Consider the following 21,286-nt stretch of genomic DNA (forward strand, 5'->3'; position numbering starts at 1 on the left):
GCGACCCTACTGACGGAAGTGGCGGAGTCCATGCTCGGCCATTTTCAGCAGTCCGCTTCTCTTTATGGGCTCCATTTTAGAGACAGGTGCAGGTCTCCGAGGTGGGACCCGCAGTTGTCAGACGTTGGGGGCACATCCTACCAGCATGAGATGAATAGGATATAATGCACAGCACCACTGTTTTATACAGGCCTTATAAATGTCAGAACATATGCCCTTCTTCTTTTACCTAGTCCTGAATGGGTTAAATGAACCTAAAAAGATGCCGAACTAACAATTTGATCCGTCCAACCAGCGCTGAGCCGCTTCTCTTAAACCAATCACAAGACACGTTAAATATGGACAAGCCCCGCCCACATGCACACGCGTGGCCATCTTTAGCCCGGGAATGAACGTCAACCGGTCTCCTCCTTCAAACTACCGGACGAGTCCTATTACGACGCAGGCATATTTAATGTGGGCAAGTCATTTAATTTGAATACAAAATACTTCAGCGGTAGTTCATATCCAGGACTACCATTTGTTTCCAGCCTACTCACGTAAATAGGTTTCGACAGCCTTTAGAATAGCGCGTGCGGCTGACGTAATGACGCAGGCTTTGAACGTAGAGGAGGGCGGTGCTTTGCGCGGTTTTGGAAGAGGACTGTGGCGAGTGGGCGTGGCTTCCTGGACTGTGGGCGGGGATATGCTTGCAGCATATGGTGGCGTTGAGAGAAATGAGCGGGAGTTTTGACGCTGTCGATGAGAGAGGGCGGGGCTGGTGACGTAGTGTCGGGGGCAGTAGGCGGGGCTATGATTTGTGAGGTAAGGTTGGCGCAGGAGGAAGGGGTTTGTGCGCGGGAGACAAACGGAGGGCGGGAAAGGCTGCGCGGCGGAGCTGAGCGACCGAGGGGAGAACGGAATCACCGGGAAGTCGAAACGAAGGGCCATTAACCTGGTAATGTCACCGCTCCCCCCTCTCCATTGTGTCGTGCTGTCATGAGGTAGTTGGCGGGAGCCTTGTCCGTATGGTGTGACATTCTCGTCCCCCATTGTGCGCCATCGTCCCCCTCACAGTGGACAGTCCTCGCAGTCTCCTGGGCTGACTGTCAGTCTCTGTGTAATTGGCTGTGGTCAGGTCTGATAAGGACAAGGAGACTTATCCAAACTAGTAGTGTGTGGGGAATGGGGCGCTGTAACCCATGGCAACAACTTTTACCTGTTTTTATTTCCCACAGGGCAGGTATCGTCCTGAGGAGCAGCTCGTCTACTTTGCCTTCACCCCTTTGGGTTTGCTCGTGAACGCCCCCATTAGCCAGTGCTGAGAACTGCGGCACAGGCTGGGTTTGGCATTTCTCTGTATTGTAGTAGGGGCCGGGTGTTGCAGGATCCCCCCAGTAATCACAGCCCAGCTGTGGGGCCCCTGCCTGTGTGATATCCGCTATGTAGATGAGATCTCCACACAGTACAGAAGTGTTCAGTGTGTCGATCTTACACTCCTTAGCGTGTCGGTCTATACTGAAGGTTTCATGCAGAAAATCCACATTGACTTTGGGGGGGGGGGGGTTACGGTCTGTATGAGTCTGCAGGTCCTAAAGTCCTGTCGACGCTGTAAAAATCCTCTGCATATAATGAAACCGCCATGGATGTTCACCCTGGATGCGCCCTCTGTCTGCACGCTGCACCAAAAAGGATCTGTCAGCAGTTCTGTCCCTATGACACCGGCTGACCTGTTGTATGTGCACTCGGCAGCTGAAGACATCTGTGTTGGTCCCATGTTCACACGTGCCTGCATTGCTGAGAAAAAGGAAGTTTTAATATATGCAAATGAGCCTCTAGGAGCAACGGGAGCGTTACCATTACACCTAGAGGCTCTGCAACTGGTGCAGCAGTTGGAGAGAGCAGAGCCTCTAGGTGTAACGGTAACGCCCTTGTTGCTCCTAGAGGCTCATTTGCATACCTATGACAATGGGGGCATATCCTAGCGATATGCCCCCATTGTCCATGATGAGACAACCCCTGTGCTCTGGCATCACTGAGGAGACTGACTGTTCCTTAGCACCCCCTTCCCCCGCTTTTGGACAGGGTTCAGCTGGTTTTGTAAACTTTTTGTTAATGTTTTTTTCTGTTCCCTCCTCTCTTCCAGTGCTTATTCATCGTGTGAAGGATCTCATCAGCAACATGGCAAAGGTACAGATATTGAACATGGTGGTCCTTGACAACCCGTGTCCCTTCCGTAATCCCTTCCAGTTTGAGATCACTTTTGAATGTATAGAAGATCTACCAGATGGTGAGTGTCGTTCAGTTTAGGGCTCTGCTCACATCTCCTTTGTGACTTCTATTCGTAGCGAAGCCATTACGCTAGTGGGGCGATATGGCCTAAAATCTATATTGCAATATAATTTGAAGCATGTGCGATATATATTGCAATATATTATTTTCTTCTGTATGTATACAAATTACAAAACTTTTAAAGAAATTTTTAATGTGTATTGTGTAACAGATTTTTTCCCAAACCATGTAAAGATGAAGACTAAGTGTTAGTAAAACACAAATTTCATACATGTCCCCCAGAGCCAGTGCCATCAGCCCCATGGCATTTGCCATCATCTTCATACATGGCACTGGCTATGAGGGACATCAGCCCCATTGCATTTGCCAGTTGCCATCGTCATCATACATGTCCCCCAGTGCCATCAGCCCCAGGGCATTTGCCATCATCAGACATGTCCCTCAGAGCCAGTGCCATCAGCATCAGATCAGCCCCATGGCCATCCTTTGCAAATAGATTTCCCCCCCCCCCCCCCCCCTCTACATTCGCGTATTTAATATGCGAATGTATTTTATACATCCCTTGAAGGAAAGAAAGTCAACATACCGCTGTTCCACCAAGTTCTTCTAAGCTCTTATAGCAGAGAGAGGTAGTTGGGCAGAAGCCGCTGCCTTCTCCTTTGTGTGCTGCTCTTCTGCTGAAGATAGGGCAGTGGGGGGATCCAGGACGGGGCAGGGGAAGGGGCATTTATTTTAAAACATGATTTCCCTAGTAGAATCCCATGGTCATGGTTAAAGTTTAAGCTAACAATCTGAGTTTACAAGGTTTTATAGCCTTAGCTGAATGACAGCAGTTTTTCAAATGGTTTGCAGCTTCAGTCTTGAGCTATTGACTATCCATTACCTTATACAAGTGTCTCTAGTCCTGCAAAAAACATATTTACTTAATCAGTTATCAGTGAGAGGCGAGGTTAACCATGGACGTTGCGTTCCCTGTAACAGCGGAACACAACACAATGGAAAGTATAAGTATTGCCGCTCCTTAAAGGGGACCTTTCACTTGTGAAAACAATGTGAACTAAGTATGCTGACATGTAGAGCGGCGCCCGGGGATCTCACTGCACTTACTATTATCCCCGGGCGCCGCTCCGTTCTCCCGTTATGCCCTCCGATACCTTTGCTCTGTAAGTTATAGTAGGCGGTGTCTTCCCTTGTCCCGTGGGCTTCTTTCTCCTGGGCTGTAGTGCTGGCCAATCGCAGCGCACATCTCACAGCCTGGGAGAAAAAAAACTCCCAGGCTGTGAGCTGTGCGCTGCGATTGGCCAGCACTGCAGCCTAGGAGAAGGAGACGCCCACAGGACAAGGGCAGACACCGCCTACTATAACTTACAGAGCAAAGATACCGGAGGGGATAGCAGGAGAACGGAGCGGCGCCCGGGGATAATAGTAAGTGCAGTGAGATCCCCGGGCGTCGCTCTACATGTCGGTATACTTAGTTCACATAGTTTTTACAAGTGAAAGGTCCCCTTTAAGGACTTGGCCATTTTTTGCAAATCTGACCAGTGTCCCTTTAGGTGGTGATAACTTTCAAACGCTTTGACTTATCCAGGCCGTTCTGAGATAGTTTTTTCGTCACATATTGTACTTCATGCCACTGGTAAAATTAAGTTTAAAAAAAAAACATTTTTATTTATAAATTAACATTTACCAAAAAGTTGTAAAAAATTGCAAATTTTCAAGTTTCAATTTCTCTACTTCTTTAATACATAGTAATACCTACAAAAATAGTTATTACTTTACATTCCCCATATGTCTAATTCATGGTTGGATCAATTTGTGAATGATATTTTATTTTTGGGGGACGTTAGAAGGCTTAGAAGTTTAGAAGCAAATCTTGAAATTTTTCTGAAATTTTCAAAAACCCACTTTTTAGGGACCAGTTCAGGTCTGAAGTCACTTTGCGAGGCTTACATAATAGAAACCACCCAAAAATGACCCCTTTCTAGAAACTACACCCCTCAAGGTATTCAAAACATCGGCACTATTGGGTAAAACTTGTTCACACAGTATAACGTCCCCTTGTGGGGGCAGCCACAAGGGGACGTTATACTGTGTGAACAAGTTTTACCCAATAGTGCCGATTGCGCAGCCACATGTGGAGGCGGCGTGTGTATGTTTGTGTTGGTCTGTTATGTGTAATAATGCTAGGCAATCCAGTTAAAGGGCTCCTGATGAGGCTTAAACATTAACCAGAAACGCGTTGAGCCGAAATTAGCTTTAGCCAGCATTAGCAGACCTGACTTGCATGCGATAGGCAGCTGAATATTTTTTATTTTTTTTTGTGAGGGCTATACCATATCCACCTTAGCAATCATCACATTTATCACTGCTTAGGGTGGATTCATCAATAATCCCAAAGGAAGGGGGTGATTGTAGGACACAGAGTTAAATAGGGTCCATTCATATCAGACATTACAGGGCTCCAGATGGCGACCAAAATGGTCGCAAATGCAACCTAGAATTGCAAAATGGCGACAAGACCTTCTGTTCCGGCCGGAAGTCCTTCCGGTCGGTCTGCTCCTGCGCGAGACCCCGACTTTGCAGCCGATTAGTCTGCAACTTCCGTCTTGCAGTTTGGTTGGCGGGGACTGTCCCCCCGGGCAGTAAATCTTCATGCCCAGACTAGGGTTGTTGCGGGTATCGAAATTTCGATACTTTTGTCCCGGTATCGATAAGATACTGGGATTTCCATTTTTTCGATACTGGGCTGCGCTTCTGCGCAGTCTCGTATCTCTGAACATGAGCGCGCTTCTGTCGGCGCACTCATGTTCTCTCAGCTGCCGCTGCCACCAATGACAACAGAGAGGCGGACGCACTGTGCCACCAATGATACGACTTTTCCTACACCGAGCGGCGCCCAGCGATGTCCCAGCACTCACCATTATTCCTGGGCGCCGCTCCGTTCGCCTGTTGTTCACCATTACTGTCTCCTCTCCTGCTCCACATGCTGATTGCTATCGGAGCGATGGGGAGGAGACATCAGCTTCACTAGTGGGCGTTCCTTCTCACTGCGCTGCGATTGGACAGTGCTACAGCAAGGGAGAAGGAACGCCCACTAGTGAAGCTGATGTCTCCTCCCCATCGCTCCAATAGTAATCAGCATGTGGAGCAGGAGACAGTAATGGGGCACAGCAGGCGAACGGAGCGGCGTCCAGGACTAATAGTAAATGCTGGGATATCGCTGGGCGCCGCTCTGTGTAGTCTAATACTTAGTCTGGACTCAGGAAAAGTAGACTTTAACCTATAATACAGGAGGCGGGTGCCGGCAGCAGAATCGCATTGCCGGCACCCTGCCCCTGACAGGAAGCTGCGATCAGCTGCAGTTAACCCCTCAGGTGCAGCACCTGAGGGGTTAACTGCCGCTGATCTGCCAGTACCCGCCTCCTGTATTAAAGGGTAATTGTCATTGGTTGCGCAGTGCGCCCCTCAACCCCCCCATCCCATTAAAATCATTGGTGGCACAGTGTGCCGGCGCCTCTCAACCCCCCAGTATTAAAATCATTGGCAGTGGCCACAGGGTCCTCTCCCCCTCATTGGTGGTGCAGTGGCAGCTTCTGATCGGAGCCCCAGCTGTGTAATCCTGGGGCTCCGATCGATTACCATGGCAGCCAGGAGGCTACTGAAGCCCTGGCTGCCATGGTAACATCCCTGATGCTGTGTGCACAGAGCAGCAGGGACAGTGTGAAGTCCTATTCACCCTGATAGAGCTCTATAAGGGTGAATAGGACAAGGGATGAAAGATCCCAGGTTCTAGCCCCTAAGGGGGGAAAATAGTTATTAAATAAAGTGTAAGAAAGAAAAAAAACACCAAAATATTAAGTATAAATCACCCCATTTTCCCAATTTCACATATAAAATGTATAAATAAACATTAGGGATCGACCGATTATTGGTTTTACCGATATTATCGGCCGATATTCAGTTTTTTGACCGTTATCGGTATCTATTTTACCGATAACGTATTGGGAACACAGAACGCGCTGCTGTCAGCGCTCTCCGTGTTCCCTAAGCAGAGGGGAGAAGTGTGCTGAATCCTAAATATCGGCCGATAATATCGGTAAAACCGATAATCGGTCGATCCCTATCTCTCTCTGTCCCCCTTGGCCTTCCCTTATCTCGGTCTTGAGTGATCATATTCCATACTTTTTAGTCTCTTCTCATGCTGGATCCTTTACAAAGGAGTGGCTACCCACTGTTTTCTTATACAAATTGACCCACAGGGGTCTCCTCACGTACCTGGGAGATCCCTACAGGGCTAGCCCTCGGCCAGTTGCCCTGTAATTTCTTCCAGTTTTTTCCTGTGGTGAGGTATCCCACCCTGATACTTACACATTTGGTAAGGTGGTGTCTGGGTTTTCCTGTTGCTCGTTCGCCAGGTCTCGTGCATACCCAGATTCTACAGGTTCACTTCTGTTGAGTAAACGCCTCTCGGTTTTCAATGGGGCCTATGGCCATGCAAGACGTCCAGGTCGCCACACCAATTCTGTGGTCCTTGTTATCTGGAAGTGCCTTCTGCACATAATCTTCATTCGTCAGACATGCTTATCCTTCTTGTAGATATTATGTGCTGCTATCCACATCTTCCGAGGCCTCTTGGGCTTCATTTAACTGGGTTTTCCTCTTTTTGCCCAGTCTAAGGCCTCTTTCACACTTGCGTTGTTGGGATCCGGCATGCACTTCCGTTGCCGGAGGTGCCTGCCGGATCTGGAAAAACGCAAGTGTACTGAAAGCATTTGAAGACGGAACCGTCTTCCAAATGCGTTCAGTGTTACTATGGCACCCAGGACGCTATTAAAGTCCTGGTTGCCATAGTAGGAGCGGGGAGCGGGGGAGCGGTATACTTACAGTCCGTGCGGCTCCCGGGGCGCTCCAGAATGACGTCAGAGCGCCCCATGCGCATGGATGACGTGATCACATGGATCACGTGATCCATGCGCTTGGGGCGCCCTGACGTCACTCTGGAGCGCCCCGGGAGCCTCACGGACGGTAAGTACACTGCTCCCCACTACACTTACCATGGCTGTCAGGACTTTAGCGTCCCGGCAGCCATGGTAACCACTCTGAAAAAGCTAAATGTCGGCTCCGGCAATGCGCCGAAACGACGTTTAGCTTAAGTCCGGATCAATGCCTTCCAATGGGCATTAATTCCGGATCCGGCCTTGCGGCAAGTGTTCCGGATTTTTGGCTGGAGCAAAAAGCGCAGCATGCTGCGGTATTTTCTCCGGCCAACAAACGTTCCGTACCGGAACTGAAGACATCCTGATGCATCCTGAACGGATTACTCTCCATTCAGAATGCATTAGGATAATCCTGATCAGGATTCTTCCGGCATAGAGCCCCGACGACGGAACTCTATGCCGGAAGACAAGAACGCAAGTGTGAAAGAGCCCTAAGACGCCATGCGTTCTACGCTCTCTAGCTGGCCTTCCTGGTTTATGTTTTTCCTGTCCTATTCCAGGTTCCTGTGCATCTTTTCCCCACATTTCTGTGCGGGATGCCATTTCCAGCCTTAGATTTGTTCTGGTCTTTTATTGCCGCCCCATGGTACTACTTTGGAACGTCCCATGGTCTCCTGTGTCCCCCAATGATACGAGCGAGAAAATAGTATTTTTTATTTTTTTGTGCTTACCTGTGAAATCCTTTTCTTGCAGAGTTTATTGGGGAACACAGCACCCACCCAATAAGTACATTGCTGGTTCTTTTTGGTGGGTCCTACCTGTTCTTGGTTCTGACCATCTCCAGCTCTCTCATACAGTTGGCTTCTCCTACTTTTGTACAAACTGATTAGCTCAGTGTATGCAGGAGGGGTATAGCTGAGAGGAGGAGCTAGCACTTTTTTTGCCCAGTGTCGCCCCCTAGTGGCGGCAGCAGCTAGCCCACGGTCCTGTGTGCCCCAATGAACTCAGCGAGAAAAGGATTTTACAGGTAAGCACAAAATCCTATTTTCCCTTTTTGCATCATGGTGTAGGCCACAGATGAATGGAGGTGACATGATCCAGCATGCCTTGTTATAGGTAAGGTGGTTCCTTATTACTATATATCTGTGGCAGGCAGGTGACCACTATATTTTATAAATGCGTATGGAGCACTTTTCTTATTGCTTGTGAATTGGATTGCTTGCGTTCTCGTCCTATATAAGTATACAAACTGGGGTCAGTGGAGATGACCTCCTCAGAATAGCGGTAAAGTTTAATAATGTCCCAGTAAGGTATCATTTTTATTTTCCTGTCTGTAGTGAACTGCCTTTGTTTCCACAGATTTGGAGTGGAAGATAATCTATGTGGGCTCGGCAGAAAGTGAGGAATATGATCAGGTTCTGGATTCTGTGTTGGTCGGCCCCGTCCCAGCTGGGCGTCATATGTTTGTATTTCAGGTAAGTCAAAAAGCACTCCGTGGTGTTCCGTGCCTCCGTTCCACATCTTCCAGATTGTGGCATGGGTCCTCATCCATAATGTGGTGAGCATATGGCTGGTGCCCACATGTGTGTATGAGGTCTTACCCTGTGGAAGTACCGTATTTTTTGCCCTATAAGACGCACCGGCCCATAAGACGCACCTAGGTTTTTGAGGCGGAAAATAAGAAAAAATATATATTTTGAACCAAAAGGTGTGCTTTTGGTGGGTTTGAACTAATGGCGGTCTGTGCATGACACGATTATGGGGGATCTGTGGATTATGCACTGTTATGGGGTGGGGGATTTGTGGATGTCACTGTTCTGTGGATGGCATTATGATGATGGGGGGGGGGGGGGTCTGTGGATGGCATTATCATGGTGGAGGGGGGAATCTGTGGATGACACTGCTATGTGTCATCCACAGATCCCCCCCCCCCCCCCCCCCCAATCATAATGCCATCCACAGACCCCCTTCCCCCATCATTATCCCATTCAGATTCCTAGGGAGGGACTGTAGTAGGCGGGGCCATGCAGGCACTGTACCCTGGCCCCGCAGCTCAGTATGTACTGTATTATACATAGTGTTAATCATCAGATCTCAACTGAATAATGATGCGCTCCCCATGTGTACCATACCTACGGTACATGTCGCGCTCCTGTAGTAAGCACTAGCAGGCAGACCGGGCGGCCGTAATTCATAAAGTGGCCGGAGCAGGCACGTGAGTTGCGGCCGCCCGGCCTGCCTGCTAGTGCTTACTACAGGAGCGTGACATGTACCGGTAAGTATGGTACACATGGGGAGCGCATCATTATTCCGTTTAGATCTGATGATTAACACTACGTATAATACAGAGAATACTGAACGGCGCGGCCAGAGTACAGTGCCTGCATGGCCCTGCTGCTCTCCCCGCCTACTACAGTCCCTCCTCACTAATACATTGCAGACTGCGATGTAAATTGCCAGCATTCGCCCCACTTTTGGGGGGGGGGAGGGGGGCGAGTGCGTCTTATGGGGCGAAAAATACGGTACACACTGGACCGGTAACAGCTGATCGGTGGGAGTCCTGGGTGTCTGATCTGATATTGATGACCTATCCTGAGGATTTCATCAATATCTAAGCATGAAAAACCCCTTTAGGGACAGTTCAGATAGAGGTTTCTGATTTTGGAGTGTTTCTGCCTCAAAATCGGCAAAAAAAAGTCTCAAAATGGGAAGCAGTGCTTGTGTGTGCTGTTTGTTTGTTACAGCCCTATCCTGGGGCTGAATCTCCCGTTCATGCATCTTCTGGCACAACTCAAAACCCTCAAGCTGAAAATGCAGCTTTGCACTGAAGTGAACATCATCCATTGGTTTTAAGAAAAACATCAAAATCCATCAGAAACCAAACAAAAAAGTTGCGCTCTGATTGTTTTTAAGTGTGTTTTTCTAAATCGGTTGTTTGAACTGACCCTTAATAAGAATGATGGCAGGGAATGGATTTCCATTACAGCAAAAGAGATTTACTAACCAGTGCCATAACACATACTATGTGAAGGGGAGCTGCCTGGATACCTGCTGCCTCTGATCAGCGATACTGTTCATCTATCACAGTGATGCGCAACCTGCGACCCTCCAGCTGTTGCAAAACTACAACTCCCAGCATGCCCTAATAGCTGTAGACTGTCCAGACATACTGGTAGTTGTAATTTTACAACAGCTGGAGGGCCACAGGTTTGGGCATCCTTGATCTGTCACATACTACAGCAGGGAACTACACTGAAGTAAAATGAGATTTAGTGATCGGCATCTAACCTTGCGAATAATGCGTCCACCGCCCGCCGTCTGTCTGCCGGCTGCCAGTACCAACTATCGCCGGGAGTACAGGAGACACTACGCGTGTGGGCGTGCCTGCCTGGAACAACCCCGAACGGGAATCCGTAGGCGACGCTAGTCGATAGGACTGACGTCACCGATCTCGAGGGGCGGGAAAGTGGTTCTGTGTAGGCCAGGGTACCAGAGAAACCGAGAGTGCCGAGACCGTATACAGTGTGTGATATGGTAATAAATACGTGCGTCATAGTATTATAGATATACCGTATGTTATATATCACCTACTACATCATACACACCTCATACTATTATACATATACAGTGTTGTGTATTATATACCTCATACTACATCATACAGAGTCAGACATTATATAGTATGATATATATATATATATATCACTGTATATGTACACTGTTAAAAAAATAAATAAAGGGAACACTTAAACAACACAATGTAACTCCAAGTCAATCACACTTCTGTGAAATCAAACTGTCCACTTAGGAAGCAACACTGAGTGACAATCAATTTCACATGCTGTTGTGCAAATGGGATAGACAACAGGTGGAAATTATAGGCAATTAGCAAGACACCCCCAATAAAGGAGTGGTTCTGCAGGTGGTGACCACAGACCACTTCTCAGTTCCTATGCTTCCTGGCTGATGTTTTGGTCACTTTTGAATGCTGCCGGTGCTTTCACTCTAGTGGTAGCATGAGACGGAGTCTACAACCCACACAAGTGGCTCAGGTAGTGCAGCTTATCCAGGATGGCACATCAATGCGAGCTGTGGCAAGAAGGTTTGCTGTGTCTGTCAGCGTAGTGTCCAGAGCATGGAGGCGCTACCAGGAGACAGGCCAGTACATCAGGAGACGTGGAGGAGGCCGTAGGAGGGCAACAACCCAGCAGCAGGACCGCTACCTCCGCCTTTGTGCAAGGAGGAACAGGAGGAGCACTGCCAGAGCCCTGCAAAAATGACCTCCAGCAGGCCACAAATGTGCATGTCTGCTCAAACGGTCAGAAACAGACTCCATGAGGGTGATATGAGGGCCCGACGTCCACAGGTGGGGGTTGTGCTTACAGCCCAACACCGTGCAGGACGTTTGGCATTTGCCAGAGAACACCAAGATTGGCAAATTCGCCACTGGCGCCCTGTGCTCTTCACAGATGAAAGCAGGTTCACACTGTCACGTCTGTCACATGTGCTCAGTCTGGAGATGCCGTTCTGCTGCATGCAACATCCTCCAGCATGACCGGTTTGGCATTGGGTCAGTAATGGTGTGGGGTGGCATTTCTTTGGAGGGCCGCACAGCCCTCCATGTGCTCGCCAGAGGTAGCCTGACTGCCATTGAGTACCGAGATGAGATCCTCAGACCCCTTGTGAGACCATATGCTGGTGCGGTTGGCCCTGGGTTCCTCCTAATGCAAGACAATGCTAGACCTCATGTGGCTGGAGTGTGTCAGCTGTTCCTGCAAGACGAAGGCATTGATGCTATGGACTGGCCCGCCCGTTCCCCAGACCTGAATCCAATTGAGCACATCTGGGACATCATGTCTCGCTCTATCCACCAACGTCACGTTGCACCACAGACTGTCCAGGAGTTGGCAGATGCTTTAGTCCAGGTCTGGGAGGAGATCCCTCAGGAGACCGTCCGCCACCTCATCAGGAGCATGCACAGGCGTTGTAGGGAGGTCATACAGGCATGTGGAGGCCACACATTTTGACTTGTTTTAAGGACATTACATCAAAGTTGGATCAGCCTGTAGTGTGTTTTTCCACTTTCATTTTGAGTGTGACTCCAAATCCAGACCTCCATGGGTTAAAAAATGAATTTTTGTGTGATTTTGTTGTCAGCACATTCAACTATGTAAAGAACAAAGTATTTCAGAAGAGTATTTAATTCAGATCTAGGATGTGTTATTTTTGTGTTCCCTTTTTTGAGCAGTGTATACTAGTATGAGGTATATAATATAGAACAGTGTTTCCCAACCAGTGTGCCTCCAGCTGTTGCAAAACTACAACTCCCAGCATGCCCGCACAGCCAAAGGCTGTCCAGGCATGCTGGGAGTTGTAGTTTTGCAACAGCTGGAGGCACACTGGTTGGGAAACACTGATATAGAACACTGTATATGTATGATATAGTATGAGGTAGGCGATATGCGATATAAATTTGGGCCACGATATGGATTTTCGCTATATCGCCGGACCGTGATATGATCGCGCTCTCTGCGCGCACCATTTTCTCCTGAGCCGGCCGCGCACAGTGGAGGGAGAAGGAGGGAGTTCCTCCCTCCCCACTGTGCGCGGCTGCCGCTGAACACCAATGAGGAGGAGGAGGAGGGGAGGGACTGTGGCCACTGCACCACCAATGAATTTGCCGGGCCGGCCATATCCCACAGGGTCCCCCTCCTCCCCCCTATCATTGGTGGCAGTGGGCAGTTCCGATCGGAGTCCCAGCAGTGTAATGCTGGGGCTCCGATCGGTTACCATGGCAGCCAGGAGTCACGCTACTGAAGTCCTGGCTGCGATGGTATGTTAGTGAGCAGCATTATACTCACGTGCGCCGGCGCTCCTTCTGTCTGTGCGGCGGATTGCTAATGCTTATAGCATTAGCAATGCACCGCACAGACCTATGAGAAGGAGCGGCCACGGCGCACGTGAGTATAATGCTGCTCACTAACATACCATCGCAGCCAGGACTTCAGTAGCGTCCTGGCTGCCATGGTAACCAATGATGGGGAGGGAGGGGGGTGGGTTTGAGTTACCTGGGGGAGCAGATCAGAGGCTGGGGGGGGGGCACATCAGAGGCTTGGGGGGGGGGGGCACATGAGAGGCTGGCTGCCATGGTCAGCTCCCTGCTGTTGTGTGCACAAAGCGCATGGCAGCAGGGAGAGTGTAAAGTACTATTCACCCTAATAGAGCTCTATTAGGGTGAATATGACAAGGGTTCTAGCCCTTAAGGAGGCTAATAGTTATTAAATAAAAAGTTAAAAAAAAAAAAAAGTTTAACACCCCCCCCCCCCCCCCCCCCCCCCCCAATATAGAAAACAATATATCGCAATATATATCGCACATGCTTAAAATTATATCGCAATATAGATTTTAGGCCATATCGCCCACCCCTGGTATGAGGTATATAATATAGAACACTGTATATGTATGATATAGTATGAGGTATATAATAGAGAACACTGTATATGTATACTAGTATGAGGTGTATATTAGGGATCGACCGATATTGATTTTTTTAGGGCCGATACCGATAATTTGTCAACTTTCAGGCCGATAGCCGATAATTTATACCGATATTCTGGGTATTTTTATTTTTGAGGGAAAAAAAAATTCCTACACAAATCTGCTGAAAATTAATGTTTATTGTTAACGTGTATTTTATTTTTTTTGTAAATCTTTTTCATTTATACTTAATATTTTTGTGTGTTTTTTTTTTTTTTTTACTAACTTTTAGCCCCCTTAGGGACTAGAACCCTTGTCCTATTCCCCCTGATAGAGATCTATCAGGGTGAATAGGAGCTCACACTGTCCCTGCTGCCCTGTGCTCTGTGCACACAGCAGCATGGAGCTGACTATGGCAGCCAGGGCTTCAATAGCGTCCTGGCTGCCATGGTAACCGATCGGAGCCCCAGGCTAACACTGCTGGGGCTCGGAGCAGGGGAGAGGGGATCCTGTGGCCACTGCCACCAATGATTAGAACTGGGGGGGGGGGCGCACTGCGCCACCAAGGTTTTTACTATTGGGATGGGGGTGGGGGGCGCACTGCGCCACCAATGACTAATACTAGGGGGCTTGAGGGGGGGGGGGGGCGCACTGCGCCACCAATGTTTTTACTATTGGGGTGGGGGGCGCACTGCTTGCGCCACAAATGAAGATACCTCTCTTTCACATACAGGAGGCGGGAGCTGGCTGCAGAATCACATAGCCGGCTCCCGCCCTCTATGAGCGGTAGCTGCGATCCGCGGCACCTAAGAGGTTAACTACCGCGGACCGCAGCTGCCGTTCATAGAGGTCGGGAGCCGGCTATGTGATTCTGCAGCCAGCTCCCGCCTCCTGTATATGAATTCATGAAAGACTCATCTTCATTGGTGGCGCAGCGGCCACAGCCCCTCCCCTCCTCTTGTCTTCCGTCCTGTCATTGGAGGCAGCGGCAGCATCATCACAGGGGGAGGAGACACTGCTTCCTTCTCCCCTGTGCTGCGGAGGGAACACAGAACGCGCTGAGAGCAGCGCGTTCTGTGTTCCCAATACGTTATCGGTATATCGGCAAAATAGATGCCGATAACGTTCAAAATCCTCAATATCGGCCGATAATATCGGCCAAACCGATAATCGGTCGATCCCTGGTGTATATACACACTGTATATGTATACTAGTATGAGGTGTATATACACACTGTATATGTATACTAGTATGAGGTGTATATACACACTGTATATGTATACTAGTATGAGGTGTATATACACACTGTATATGTATACTAGTATGAGGTGTATATACACACTGTATATGTATACTAGTATGAGGTGTATATACACACTGTATATGTATACTAGTATGAGGTGTATATACACACTGTATATGTATACTAGTATGAGGTGTATATACACACTGTATATGTATACTAGTATGAGGTGTATATACACACTGTATATGTATACTAGTATGAGGTGTGTGTATATACACACTGTATATGTATACTAGTATGAGGTGTGTGTATATACACACTGTATATGTATACTAGTATGAGGTGTGTGTATATACACACTGTATATGTATACTAGTATGAGGTGTGTGTATATACACACTGTATATGTATACTAGTATGAGGTGTGTGTATATACACACTGTATATGTATACTAGTATGAGGTGTATATACACACTGTATATGTATACTAGTATGAGGTGTATATACACACTGTATATGTATACTAGTATGAGGTGTATATACACACTGTATATGTATACTAGTATGAGGTGTGTGTATATACACACTGTATATGTATACTAGTATGAGGTGTGTGTATATACACACTGTATATGTATACTAGTATGAGGTGTCTGTATATACACACTGTATATGTATACTAGTATGAGGTGTATATACACACTGTATATGTATACTAGTATGAGGTGTATATACACACTGTATATGTATACTAGTATGAGGTATACCAGTAACATGCTGGGGTGTCCTATGACTCCTCTCGGCATCAGTAACAGCCGGGTACATATTTACCAATGAAAAAAGATTTACACAAAAAGCTAAACGTTAACAATAAACATGTTCATTTAGCAGCAGATTTGTGTAGGATTTTTTTTTTTTCTAAAATGAAAATGCACAGAATATCGGTATAAGTTATCTGCTATCGGCCTGAAGGTTCACAGGTTATCGGTATCGGCTATAAAAAAAAATCGGTCGATCCCTAGTGTCTAGTGCTCCTATTGTGACCACATCCTGAAGTAGACTCTTCCACAGATTTAGGCCTCATGCACACAACCAGATCCACAAAACACAGATGCTGGCCCTGTGCGTTCCACAATTTACAGAACAGTCCGCCCATTATAGAAATGCCTATTCTTGTCCACAAAACAGACAAGAATAAGATGTTCAAAAAAAAAAATGCGTGGCCACGGAACGGAGCAATGGATTTGGACAGCACACTGCCCCATTGAAGTAAATGGGTCCGCATAAGGGATGAGCAAATTAAGTTTGGATGAAACATCTGAAGTTGATTTGCATAAAACTTTGTTCCAATACTGTACAGAGCAGGAGTTCCGTACAGTATTAGAATGTATGGGCTCCGATGAGCGTAATAACTTAATAAATTAATTTGTACTGTAAAAAAAAAATCCCCGAACTCTGGTTCGGTTCCAAGTGGTACCTTACAGCAGAGTTCCCCTATTACAGTCCTCAGGACCCACCTACCGGTCAGAATTATTTGAGAATATCCCACAGAATGAACACCTGTGGTAAGTCCTAAGGCATTGACACTAATTTTATCACCTGCTCAATACTAAGGAAATCCTAAAAACCTGAATGGTAGGTGGGCCCTGAGGAACACTGCCTTACAGTACAAATTAACTTATAAAGTTATTACGCTAAGTCTTGCGAGACTACGCTAAGCAATAACTTTGCATCATCGGAGCAAATACATTCTAATACTGTACGGAAAAAAGTTTTATGCTTCGGATGTGGATTCGCTCATTCCTAGTCCACAAAAAATGCATCTCAAATGTGGACCCAAACAGTAATGTGCATAAGCCCTTAAGTAAACGAGCCTTGACTCCTGGAGAATGAACTTTTTCTTCTGCGGGCGGCAGTGCAGTAGCCAAACATACACGTGTATGGGGGGGGTGTGTATATAATGGACATAGATATAGACTTGTCACTTGTAGCCTTTGCATTGCCTGTAATAGATGTGATCGCACTCCTCTCTTGTACACGGCACCTGATTGTCATCTGCATTTTGCAGGGCGGGCGCAGTTAATGGTGTCCAGTGGAAGGATTTGCTGCCAATGACACATTGCCCCATAATTCTATATAAACCAATGGCTGGTTGTCTGTCAGTTCCTGTTAGGTTCAGTTTATACCTGATACAGAATTTCACCACATGATGATTAATATCTCCTGCTGGTAAAATCCTTCCTCATCAGAAATTCCTGTTCACACTGAACGTTGGGAACTGCGCATCTCATCTCCTGACTGCTTCCTTATCTGTAAATGAATGCCAAGTCCAATCCACACTCGCCCCACCCCGGCGCCATGTACTATTGTATCACGGGCCCCGTTAACATGTCTGGAGATGAAGGAATACGGGGTTTCATCCTGGTCATATGTAGGGCTGCAGCTATGGATGATTTTAGTAATCAAGTATTCTTCCAATCAATTCAACGATTAGGGCCTCATGCACACGGCAGCTGATTGGCCGTTCCGTGCATTGGGGACCGCAATTTGCGCTCCCCAATGCACGGGCAACAGACGGATCCAGACCCATTCAACTTGAATGTGTCCGTCCGCCCCGCAAAAAAAGTAATACCGCGGGGTTCAGCACCGACCTTCCGGATTGCGGAACCCATTCAAGTGAATGGGCCCACATCTGTAATGTGGGGTGCCACATGGCTGGTGCCTGTGAAATGTGGACCACAATATACGCACGGCCTGGCAACGGCAGTGTGCATGAGGCCTAGGGTGAGATGTAGTATTACATGCATTTATGTAGTATTCCATAGGTAGACATCGTAGAGTCACCTGAAGCTGAGAACCCTGCCCAGGTCGTCCATAGCCCCTGATAAGACACACATTTTCTGGCACTGCCCAGAGATCACAAGTTGCTCATCTGGTGAATAGAAATTTACTGCCATGTGTTTAAGAACGTTGGAGGATTTACATTGTAAAATTAAAGCATGCACCTTAATCATATATAGGGCCATTCAAACCGTTTGATCAGTCAGAGACAAGCGGCTTGTGAGTGGTCCTCTGCTTGGGTGCTTGTTAGGATTTGTGTGTAATTCTGTGAGGGTCAAGGCCTAACATTACATGTTAAACATTTACAGGCAGATGCTCCGAATCCAAGCCTCATCCCGGAGTCTGATGCCGTTGGCGTTACGGTCGTCCTCATCACTTGCACATACAGGGGGCAGGAGTTCATCAGAGTCGGCTATTACGTGAACAACGAGTATTTTGAAAGCGAATTGAGGGAGAATCCTCCTCTGAAGCCAGACTTCTGCCAGGTACTGCTCCAGTATGTCCGATGCTTTATATCTGGTGAGGCTGCTGTGAAGGCTTCCTGGGCAATTCTATGTTGAATATTTTATGGAAAGGCATGTTGTCATAGTAAGTGGTTTTTACTGTACACTACCCTCCCCCCTCCACGGTGAACCTATAGTTTACATCCCAGAAATGTCCTATAGAAGACAACACAAACTGGATGTTGTGAGGTTAATGGGCCACTAGGAGAATCTAAAGTGAGCTAGTCAACCTCCAGTTGTGAAATCTATAGCTGTGACAGAGTAGTAATCCTGGGGCGGGGAATCCCATTGAAAAGCACTACAGTCAGGTTAACCCCATCATGAGACGTCCGATAATAGGGAAGACAAGATTGACATCCGTGAGCAAGGGGTAGGGTATTGTCCCTTTAGGCCTGGACGTGGTAATTGGTCTGAAATGCGCTGCTCATTTCTAGACACTTCTGATGTAACATCTTGATGCTCATTTTAATTAAAAGAACATGAGGTCCCTGATCTGTAGGCACCATTTTCTCTTTCTGATTAGACTGTTTATTTCACGGGTGTCCAGCTTTGGATAATCCCTTTAGGTAAAAAAAATAATCAACCATCTAAATTCAGTATCTCCATAATCATACGGACTCCCAGGATGAAGTTAAAATGCCATTATTCCCATGCAATGAACAGTAAAAGGGAGACCCTACAAACAATGTCTGATTTGCATTGCCTGTTCCAGGGATCAGCAACCTTCAGCACCCAGCTGCTGTGAAACTACAACTCCCAGCATGCACTCTTAGGCCCAGACACAGGAGCGTGTTGAATGAGAAACTTGCAGCATATGTTTTCTGGCCTCCACTCCTCTGATAGAATGGCACTGCATTATACTGATTTATAATGCTGTGTAACCCTTAGTCCTGAAATCTACTGAATTAGGCTACATTCACACGACTGTATGTGTTTTGCGATCTGTTTTTGTGTTGTTTTTTTTCCGGGTCCATTGTAACAATGACTTTCCTTGTCGGCAAAACGGACAAGAATAGGACATGTTCTATCTTTTTTGTGGACCCATTGAAATGAATGGGTCTGCATCCTATCCGCAAAAAATATGGAACGGACACAAACAAAATACATTCATGTGAATGTAGCCTTACACAGACAGCATTTTGTCAGTGTAATACATTTTTAAGCTCCAACCAGGTGCGGTTCTAAACACAGAACAGGAGCAGATCTTCCCCTTATACCTCATGTCTGTGGAGGCTCCAATCCTGGTTTTGGCTCACAATCACTGACCCAAAAACTGACGTTTGAATGGAGGATTCTGGGAGTTGTAGTTTCAGAACAGCTAGAGTGCCGGAGGTTGCTGATGCCTGCTCTATTCCCTCCTCCCCTAGAGGCTGCAGTGTGTTGCTGGTGATATAAATGTCCCAATCTGTCTTTCAGCTCCAGAGGAACATCCTGGCATCAAATCCACGCGTGACCCGATTTCATATCAACTGGGATAGTGCTAGCGAATCAAAGATGGAAGACATTGAGAATGTGGACCCTGCTTGTCACGCTATGCTCCCCCCATCTTGTGCCCCTACCAAGGGCCTCTCTGGAGCCCTTAACGCCATCCCAGAGAACTCTATGGATTGCATGTGAAGACACCAGCGCACTTATGAGCCTGTGTACAGATCACACTGTCCAAAACCTGAAGTACAGAACTGACCTCTCACCTCAGGCTGTGGTCTACATGGCCATTTTTTTTATTGTGTGATGTCCTCAGACTCCAGAAGCAAATACTCCATAATGCAGATATGGCAGTGGTCGCATCCTCTGTATATACCTAATTTTTATCTCACTGACACCTTTTAGGAGTATATGGCTTCTTTCTTTCAAAATAACGCTGGTGCCTTGGCTGTGGCCTCCTATTGTTATCCATATAAGAACCAGCTGCACCATTTATCCTTTTTCCAGCAGCAGGGGATACCCTTGGCAGCGCTGATATTTGGTGACCCAGAGGATAGACCATGTCTTCTGCCAGTCTTTCCTGACTGCCGTCCTTGTGTTAGTTTCCTTCACTCACTGGAAATGCTGCCATTTACGTTATGGTCGGGCAGCATTCCTTCAGCCTGATGATCTCCTTCCACAGCCTCATGAGACTTCTTTTGTGGCTCCTGGGACAACGTTACGAGAAATTATCAATGCCCAATAAAAGCACCATTGTTCTGCCTTGTGCTTTGCGCCAAAAGACTTCCTGTTGAGTGAGGATTTCTGCCATCAGCGTCTCGTGCACGGAGATGTTAAGCCTCGGTGCGTCATCCATAGAACAAAATTAGCACTTACACCTGCTCCATGATGGAAACCTGTGGTGGTCACTGCCGTGTGTCTCGGGCTGTCCACCTGAAGGAACGCTTTTCTCAGATGGGCCCTTTATACCACACGGCGGTGTAGAGGCAGGCTCTCTGATACCCCTGCTTCCCACACGCATTATTGTATGTTACGTTTGTGTCGTATTTAGAAACGGATGGAATTTTTTTTTCTTTTCCCCCCAATATGTATATTTTTTTTATATATTTGTGATTAGGATTTGCTTAAATAAAAAGTACTTGAGCAAGGTGCTCGAAGATGTATTTGATTACATTTGAATTTTTAAGTGTGTTGTTTTTTTTTTTGTTTTTTTAAGCAGATCTCAGAGCCTTTTATTGTTCATTGTTAAAGGGCTATTTTGGTTATATACAGTTATCCCCTATCCACAGGGTTAGATCAATAGGGGTCCTTCCTTTGGGACCCTCATTGATCACACGAATGAGAACCCAAAATTAATGAAGCGGCTGGGTGGGGCATGCGTGCAGCCACTATTCATTTCTGTGGGATTTCCGGAGATGGCCTAGTACAGCGCTCGGCTATCTAAAGAACTCCCATAAAAATGAATGGAGCACGTGCCTGACTGTCCCCTCCGTTCATTTTGAAGAGCTTCATGGGACATTTTTGTGATCAATGGGGGTTAAGTGGTAGCGCCCTCACTGATCTAATAGTTATCCCCTATCCTATT

The 21,286-nt window shown here is 47.1% G+C and overlaps 1 protein-coding gene across 1 annotated transcript; it reads left to right on the top strand.

The window, feature by feature from the left end:
• The first annotated feature begins 786 nt into the window (after positions 1-786).
• On the top strand, positions 787-20,852 carry LOC120986228 (histone chaperone asf1b). The gene is made up of 5 exons (XM_040414673.1): positions 787-937; positions 2,126-2,269; positions 8,568-8,683; positions 18,082-18,258; positions 19,693-20,852. The coding sequence occupies exons 2-5, from the start codon at positions 2,161-2,163 to the stop codon at positions 19,891-19,893; spliced, it is 603 nt and encodes a 200-aa protein (XP_040270607.1). The 5' UTR covers positions 787-937; positions 2,126-2,160; the 3' UTR covers positions 19,894-20,852.
• The last annotated feature ends 434 nt before the right edge of the window (positions 20,853-21,286 follow it).

Source organism: Bufo bufo, chromosome 1, assembly GCF_905171765.1.
Source record: "Bufo bufo chromosome 1, aBufBuf1.1, whole genome shotgun sequence".
NCBI classification, from domain to species: Eukaryota; Metazoa; Chordata; class Amphibia; order Anura; family Bufonidae; genus Bufo; species Bufo bufo.

Bases quoted from the DNA above. Each gene is read 5' to 3' on its own strand.
- LOC120986228 (XM_040414673.1), top strand. From the start codon at position 2,161: ATGGCAAAGGTACAGATATTGAACATGGTGGTCCTTGACAACCCGTGT. The intron at 8,684-18,081 runs GTAAGTCAAAAA...AAACATTTACAG, and splicing joins GTCATATGTTTGTATTTCAG to GCAGATGCTCCGAATCCAAG. The intron at 18,259-19,692 runs GTACTGCTCCAG...TCTGTCTTTCAG, and splicing joins TGAAGCCAGACTTCTGCCAG to CTCCAGAGGAACATCCTGGC.